This window comes from Phasianus colchicus, chromosome 9 (genome assembly GCF_987193195.1).
Source record: "Phasianus colchicus chromosome 9, bPhaCol1.hap1.1, whole genome shotgun sequence".
Taxonomy (NCBI): Eukaryota; Metazoa; Chordata; class Aves; order Galliformes; family Phasianidae; genus Phasianus; species Phasianus colchicus.
This window is the reverse complement of record NC_143444.1, coordinates 23,357,368-23,365,276: the sequence shown is the minus strand read 5'-3', so window position 1 is coordinate 23,365,276 and position 7,909 is coordinate 23,357,368. Positions and strand designations below refer to the sequence as shown.

General features: G+C 57.1%; 2 protein-coding genes across 5 annotated transcripts; one reads left to right on the top strand and one right to left on the bottom strand.

Annotated features, from left to right (window-relative positions):
* Positions 1–40: 40 nt before the first annotated feature.
* BTBD19 (BTB domain containing 19) lies at positions 41–7,416 on the bottom strand. 3 transcript variants are annotated; one of them, XM_090146591.1, is made up of 9 exons: positions 7,297–7,416; positions 6,550–6,716; positions 4,619–4,844; positions 3,831–3,884; positions 2,534–2,593; positions 1,247–1,315; positions 898–1,029; positions 690–815; positions 46–605 (listed from the first exon to the last, which is right to left on the bottom strand). In XM_090146591.1, the coding sequence occupies exons 3-9, from the start codon at positions 4,754–4,756 to the stop codon at positions 471–473; spliced, it is 714 nt and encodes a 237-aa protein (XP_090002717.1). In that variant the 5' UTR covers positions 4,757–4,844; positions 6,550–6,716; positions 7,297–7,416; the 3' UTR covers positions 46–470. The 3 variants fall into 3 exon arrangements, with proteins under 3 accessions (XP_090002716.1, XP_090002717.1, XP_031457165.2); XM_031601305.2 differs by lacking the exons at positions 6,550–6,716; positions 7,297–7,416 and adding an exon at positions 5,862–6,043 and having other exon boundaries at positions 48–605; XM_090146590.1 differs by lacking the exons at positions 3,831–3,884; positions 4,619–4,844; positions 6,550–6,716; positions 7,297–7,416 and adding an exon at positions 3,296–3,817 and having other exon boundaries at positions 41–605.
* On the top strand, positions 6,775–7,732 carry DYNLT4 (dynein light chain Tctex-type 4). 2 transcript variants are annotated; one of them, XM_090146592.1, is made up of 2 exons: positions 6,775–6,849; positions 6,958–7,732. In XM_090146592.1, the coding sequence occupies exon 2, from the start codon at positions 6,967–6,969 to the stop codon at positions 7,651–7,653; it is 687 nt and encodes a 228-aa protein (XP_090002718.1). In that variant the 5' UTR covers positions 6,775–6,849; positions 6,958–6,966; the 3' UTR covers positions 7,654–7,732. The 2 variants fall into 2 exon arrangements, with proteins under 2 accessions (XP_090002718.1, XP_090002719.1); XM_090146593.1 differs by having other exon boundaries at positions 6,782–6,871.
* The last annotated feature ends 177 nt before the right edge of the window (positions 7,733–7,909 follow it).

Below are 7,909 nucleotides of genomic sequence, written 5' to 3'. Positions count from 1 at the left end.
AATATATATATTATATATAAATTATCCGCTGTGTCTGACCCTGTCTCGTGGGGGGCACAACTCCGGGGGTGGGATGAGATATACACAGCTGTGCGTGCAATGGGCTGTGCAAAGAGGGGCGGGGGTGGTGATGGGGATTTTGCTCTGTGTTGGCAGTGCTGGGCTCGAGTCTGGGAACTGCCTCATGCCCTGCTGAGCCCCTTCATCTCTGCCAGGCGGGGGCCCTGGTGCGCTCCTGTAGCGCAGCCCTGCTCCCAGCGGAGGGCAGCACCGCCTCAGAGAAGGACGGGATCTGGCTGGGATAAGGTTGAATGGGGGCTCATCCTGTGCCCCCATCCCATCCTTCGGATGCCCCGCAGCCCCGCACCGGGATGATCCTCCTATCCTGCCCCTCATCTGGCAAGAGGAGTGCTCAGCACCTCGCAGGGGGCACTGCTGCTCCGGGGGGGGGCAGGAGGGAGACGCAGCCCCTACTTGCTCTGTGGGTCCAGGTGGCGGTGATGGTTGCGGGGCCGCGTGCCCTGCCGAGGCCGACAGAGGTGGGAGGGCATCCCGCTTCCACACCGCAGCGCATGGGATCTCCAGGCTGCTGCAATGCTATCGACCTGCCCAGATAGGGACAACAGTGTGGGTATCCCAAACCAGCCCCATGACATCCCCAAGAAACAACGGGGCACCCCACAACTCACTGGGATGAGCAGGTCGTGCTGATTTTGGCTCTCCAGCATTGCCAGCTCGTTAGGTGCCAGCAAGGGCAGGCGCAGCTCCTGCACAGGCAGAGCAGCCACCTCAGGTACGGGGCGCTCCAGGACGGCCTATGGGACATTAGGGATGGATAGATGGAGCAGATACTAGGGGGTTTTGGGAGGGCACCCCCCCCCCCCATGTTGTACTCACTGAACTGACGTGCGCCCACTCCCGCACAGCTTGCACCAGGTCCAGCTCATCTGCAGCCAGGTGGTCACTGCGCAGCACCCGTGCCAGCACCGTGTCAGAGAGCTCATGGAAGCCCCGTGTCTGCACCACCGCCTGCGAGTGCACTACTTAAACCAGCACCCACTACAGCCCTTGCACCTACCCTGCCTGGTACCCCAGGACCTCCCCCAGGCCATCCCCAGCCTGGCTTCCAGCACCTTCTCTCAAAAAAAACATTTCCTCCCCAGCCCCAGTACCACCATTCTCATGGCCCCACTCCCCTGCCCCACACTGTGTCCCCATTTGCTCCCTGTTTCTCCCTGTACCATACCATGGTGTAGCTCTCAATGAACGCCAGGCAGTGCTTCTGGAGATCTGCTTGCCCATAGGTCACTGCAGCCTGTGGAACATCAGGGACACCTGTGAGGGCCCCCAGGGCAGGAGGGACCCCTCCCAAAGCCCTATCGAGAGTCCTCCCCATGCTGCCAGACCTGAGGTGCTCTCAGGGACCGTATGGTGCCAGCACACGGGGCAGGGCACCAACTCTTAGCCAGCCCATGGCAAAGAGTTGGGTGGCTCCAGTGAGCCCCAGTTATAAGCAGAAACACCCAAGCTCCCACAGCCACTCAGAAACATCACCAGGCTCTGGGTGGACATGAGGTTGCCCTTGTTATCTTTTCTCACCTAGACACAAGGTTGGCACGCAGCCCTCTGAGGTGTACCCCACGTGCTACCACACAGCCTGCCCTGTAGTCACCATTCCTGCTGCAAAAGGAATCTGGGGGGTCTTCTATCCTCTCCCAGAGCAAAACTTACCCCTAGGCTAGCTCTGCCCATTGTTGTACCCTTCTCAGGTCATCACAACATGCCCTCATCCCCTTGCAAAGACAGCCTGTGCATGTGGGGTACAAGGGATCTCACACTGTCACCTTCCCCACAGCCTTGACTGGGACTGGAACTAATACAAGCCAGTAGGGCAGAGCAAGATGTTTACTTCAGGTTTGTTTTGTTCTGGGGTTTTGGGGTTTTCTGATTCTTTCCTCTGAGCCCAGTTTAGCTCTGTTTACGCCGTGGTGGTCAGGTACCACGTGGGATGGGAGCTTCTGCTCACCAGGGCCATCATCTCACCCAGGGGCATTACTTTGGTCATGGCTGTAGGGTCAGTCTTGAGTTCATGGGGTATATATATCATCTCCCACTGTTGCCATAGGAGCATGAGGCAGCAGTCCCACCAAGCAGTCACAGGGCCTCCCAACTACTTCTGAGTGGCAGAAGTCTCAGCAGAGTTTTGGGAAACGGCCCCAAAATCCATCCTGGGGAATTCTATCTGGCCCTGTGGAGGGGATCACTGTCCTGGGGCTGTGGTGGCCCACTCCAGTGTGACGTCCCCAAGGGACAGGACAGCTGCCAAGTGGAAGGAGAGGGAAATCCTGCCCCATCAGCCAACTCAGACCCCAAAATAGCAGAGTTATTTTTACTCTGTGACGCTCCTTGGGAAGTTGTCACTGGTTTTTCCCCAGCACCCCAGGTTGATCCTCACCCTGCAGATGGCCCATTGTCCACACAGGGGACCTGAGCACCATCCCCGCTGACCACATCAGAGCCAGGTGCCACTTACCTGCAGGGCCTCACAGACCTGCTCCACACACAGTGTGTCCTTAATGAACTCCACACAGAGCTGCAAGGTGAATGAGAGAGAGTGGGTGGGCAGAGCAGGGGACCCCACCACCATCCCCATGATGTATCCCCTCAGCCCCCCAGACGCAGGACATTGGATAGGGGGTGGAGGTGCCTCCAGCCCCACAGGGTTCTGTTACGTATGGGATGGGGTGGGATAAGGGGAGAGGGTTTGTGGCAGAGCATGTGGGCAGAGATTCCGCTGTGTGAGAACCTGTGATGATCAAACTCAGGCCAACTGCATATCCTGGGGAAGGTTGCCCAACTCTGGCTGTGATGCAGTACTGCCATGAGGACACTGTCGATGTCCCCAGCTGTGAATGCTGGGTGACCCCAGCTCTCCCTGCTTGGAGAGGAGCATCTGTGGCTTCAGCCCAAATGCAGTTGGGACACAACCAGGGGGACTCCCTCCTGCCCACCCCAGATGCCTCCCACATAGAGACATAAGCCATGTGGGGACAGAGGCAGGGCGAGGCCCTGGGAAACCCAAAGTGATACGATCTGTGGGGAGGAGCCATCTGCTGGAGCAGAAGGGCCCTGAGTCACCCTGCAGCTGGGGACAGAGACAGGGGCTTCCCCAGCTGTCACTTGATCACTTGATCCCTACCTTCACACATATCTATTGATGAAGGCAATTGCTCTGGGGATGCCCTTGCTGGATGATTGCAAACCCCCCAGCTCTACACCTCACACTTCTGCCCACCTGGTGCCACAGCTGGGATCTTGCTGAGCGTGTCCTAGTGAGACGTGGGGCTGCTGTGGCAGCTCTCACATCCTCAACAAGCTCCTTCCCCACTATGCTGCTGAGGGAGGGGAAGTCCGGGTGTGAGGTGCAGGTCATGCGATAGGCCCAGCTGTAGTTCAGGAATGGCTCTGGTGACGCGTCCCAGCTGCCCAAAGGGCTCCCTCCCCTTGTCCCGCTTCCCATCCATCTGCCTGACTGCATCCCTAATGGAGCCCAACAGCTCCCACCACTCCATTTTCCCCAAGGCCTCCCAGCCCACAGCAGCCCCAAAGGGTGCCCAATGGTCCCCCGAGTGGGACTTTCCCAACAGCATTGTCCTGACACAGCCAGAAAGCACCCGAGGATATTGGGGCTTTCCTACTGCCCTTCGTGGGGTGGGAGATATGTGATCCTGTGTCCTACCATGGGATTTCCCCAGCTCTGGCTGTACTGGGGTCCTCTTCAGCATAGGGGCATAGAGGACTCACTACTCCAGGTCTAAACAGGGTCATACCTTGCACAGGTCCTGCAGGCCATACTCCACAGATGAGGTCAGCACCTCCAGCACCTATAGGATCACAGAATATCCCAAGCTGGAAGGGACTCGCAAGGATCAGAAGCCAACTCCTGGCTCCACAGCAGACCACTCAAATTCTACATCTAAGAGTACTGTCCAAATGTCCCTTGAACTCTGGCAGCAAAGGGCCATGACCACTGCCATGGGGAGCCTGTTCTATGCCCATTGCCCTCTGTTGCAGAATGTTTTCCTGATATACCAACACATATACATGTGTAAAATTTATATTTTATATATATTTTATATATATATATATATTTTATATATATTTTATATATATATATATATTTTATATATATTTTAAAATATATATAAAATATATTTTATATATATATATATATATATATATATATATATATATATATATATATATACATACACACACACATGCACACACACTGGGCATAGCAGCTCAGGGACCATGGGGATTCATCCCCCTTTCTCTATGAAAGTTCTGGGCTAGGAATGTATGGGAGAGGAGCTGCTGCAAGATAGAACAAAAATGGTGCTCCCCCTCTCTGCTATCCCTGTCCCACACTCATGGTCATTCCAAGGCACCTGGGGAACATGGTATCTTGACACCCCACAGTGGTGTGCTGAGGCTCCACACACTCATTACACAGATGACCATCCCATCCCTAGGAGCAACAAAGTTCCCCTCCACCCATTAATTTCCCCATGCCCCCTCCCCTCTCCTCCCCTACCCCCCCCCCATCCCCACTCACAGTATGGCTATTGAGGGTGACGCTGTTAGTGTAGAGGAACTCAATGACAGCTAGGAAGACTTCTGGCTGCACATTGCCCAGGATGAAGGGCCCCTGGGGTGGGACACTGCTGAGGGGATCCTCGTCGCTCGTCAGCATCCCTCGGAATGCCTGGCAGCGGCATGCCAGCACACAGCGATGTGCAAACACCTGCTGCTTCTCCCGGCCCACCACGAATGTCACATCACTGCTGGGGAGAGGGGATCATGAAGGACAGGGAGGACACAACCCCAGGGCTGGGACAGGGTACATGACGGTGGATTTATTGTAGAGCATGGGGTCCCACTTCCTCCCTGGTTTCCCCAACCCCACGGTCTTTGTGCAATTGTGCTGGCTACAGTCCTGTTGTCTCCTCATCCCCTGTTCTGCTCTTCTCCAGTCCCAGTAGGGCAGCAAATCTGTCCTTCATGGTGACCCACTGCAGGTGAGGACACCTGGTCCATCCCAGGTCTGGAGATGTGAGCAGAGCCCTATGAGTCCTCCATAAACCCAACAGCAAAGTGGACTGAATAAACTCCATGGTTGCAGTGCATGGGGCAAGAAGGAGGAAATGGAAAGTGGGGTGTAGGCTGTGAGATGGAGGTTACAAACCACAGAGTGCAAGATCCGTGTGCAGGACAGAGGTCAGCAAGCACAGGGTGCAGATTTTGGGTTGCAGGAGGAAGGTTGGCAGGTGCAGACCTTTGGTTGCAGGATGCAGAAGGAAGGCTGGTAGATGCAAAGCGCAAATTTCAGGTCGCAGAACACAGTACTAAAGCTGGAGGATGCATGGTGGAGGATGTGATCTGAGAATGGCCAGAACCTCACAGCAACTTCCCTGGCACTGGAGTCTGTGGGGTTTTCGCTGGGATTTCTTTTCTGGGTGGCCAACAGAGGAGTTCCTGTGATAACGCTGATGTTTCTGCCAGGCTTCGGCACGAGACGGGCAAAGGGGACCACAGAAGTTGACCACCCAGCTCTGCTCCTGGCAGGAACTGCCAGGGCCCCCATGGGGCTGTCCCCTGCCCCGTGGCCATGAGGCATCAGCAGAGATAGCAATAGGAAGCACGGCTGAAGCCAGGATGGAGAAGGAGCAGATACAGGAGGTGGGAACAGCACAAAAGCCGCACGGAAGCCATGCACATCCCATAGGCTGCCGGGAGCTTCCCAGGAAGGCCGTGGCATGCTGGAGGGGAAGATGGCAGCCCCCAGCCTTCCCCCTCACCTGAACTGGGGGTTGTTGACCAGGGAGCGGAGGGCAGCGGTGAATGCGGCCGCCTCGCCGTGCAGCCGGGCCGAGCAGGAGCAGGCCATGGGGAGGACGGCAGAGGAGGAAGGCGGGGAGGAGGCAGGCCTGAGGAGGAGGCCGCAGCGTCACAGCCCATTGCTAGGGAAACAGGCAGGCGGGCAGCTGGGCTGCGAGAGGCACTGGGGCCGAGTAGAGGGGAGGGAAGCGGGGAAGCCCACCCTTGAGCTGCTCTGCAGCCCTTGGGTCTGCGTAGGAAAGCAGTGGATACGGGTGGAAGGAAAGGACAGCCAGACTCCCAGGAGCAGAGTCCAGCTGCCGGCATGCTTGGCAGCACGAGCCAGCAGCAAGCTATAAATACCTTCAGCAGCAGATAGATACACAAAGGCCGTCTCCACTTTCCCCAAATAGATCTGCAGTCAAGGCAGACAAAGGCGCATTGATGGGGCAGCTGGGGAGTACCAGCAGGGCTGGGCTCCATGCAGGGAGAAAACTCCACTTGGGTTCCAGGCAGAGCTGTCCCAGCTTGGGGCATGACCCATGCAGCAGGACCCCCGGCACAACATGGGGCTTGGCTGCCCCATCACTGTGCTCAGTGGGTGCCCAGGCCTGGGAGTCCTGGGAGAAGTGGTGCTTGGGGATGGTATCTGGGAGAAAAACATCAAACCTTCGTGCAGCTCCCAGCAGAGTTCACACAGCTTTGCTCTATCCATTGCAGTGGATGCTCACAAGATGCTCACAAGGTGTTTTTCGGGGTGTCCAAGAAGAGAAGCCTGTATCACAGGGCGCTATGTCCCTAGTCTGGCTGCTGTCCAGGCTGCAGCTGGCAGTGAGCTGTGGGGGAAATAGGACAATGGGGCTGCGCAGGCAGCAGGAAACAAAGAGTTACAGAGCCACGGGGAGTTTCAGCGTCACGTAGCAACCCTTCTCGCTTCAGGAGCTCAACAAGCTGCAACCCAGGGGAGAGGTGGGTTCTGGGCAGCTGAGGGGTGAGTGGGAGCAGAGGATTCAGGGGGGGTTGGAGGAGGGGCTGCTTGCCCAGGGCAAAGGTCTCAGAGATTTTTCTCCCCTCCAGACCGCCTGTATGGCTGAGCAGCCATCCCTGGAACTGGCACCATCCACACGGGTGACGGGGGTGATGGCTGCAGATGGCACTGAAACCCCTCATCCCCGAGCCATTCACCGTGGCTCCCACCCCACAGCCCCAAGCCGGGGCCCAGAGGAAGGCAAAGCCCCACAGCTGCTCTCCCGCCGCAGCTCCATGCTCAGCACCCTGGCAGGCCCTCCAGGCAGCCGCCGCAGCTCCCTGGGGGCAGCTCCAGGGGGAAAGAGACCCTCCGTGGGGCCCTGGCTCCTCCACAGCCGTGTGAGTTTCTCAGGGCTCCCACTTTTCCAACCCATCCCAGAGACCCACCTGGAAAACACCTACAGGATGAGGCCAGAGGAAGGCTGCAGGTTCAACGCAGGGCGGGTGCAGCGGGTGCTGGAGGGAGGCCTAGCCGGGGTGCTGGGAGGCACAACCTACAGCCCCCAGAGCAGCACGGTGCTGGTGCAGAGCCTGGCTGAGCTGCTGCGGGGCCGGGCAAAGGAGGTGGTGCCACCCCGCTACAAGCTGGTGTGCCATGTGCTGCTGGGCCAGCACCGCCAGCAGAGCATGCTGGTGGCCAGCCAGGCACTTTGGGACCCTGAAAGTGATAGCTTTGCCTCTGCTTCTTTCAGCAATGCCTCACTCTTTGCTGTTGCCACAGTGCATGGGGTTTACTTTGAGTAGAGGTCACCTTCCCTGACCTGAGCTCAACCTGCAGCCCTATAGGGCTAGTGCAAATAAAAACTTTGCATCAGGTCTGACTTTTACTGCATAGATCCAATGATGGCACAGGCAGAGATGCTTTGGTGCCTCAGGGTTTGGTAGGCACACCACAGCCTTCACCATCATACCTTTCAAAACAACCCAAACTGCAGGAAAGAACTCCAAATTTGGTTTCCGCTTCCTTTTCCCAGAGGTCAGTGCAGGCAGCAGCCTAGAG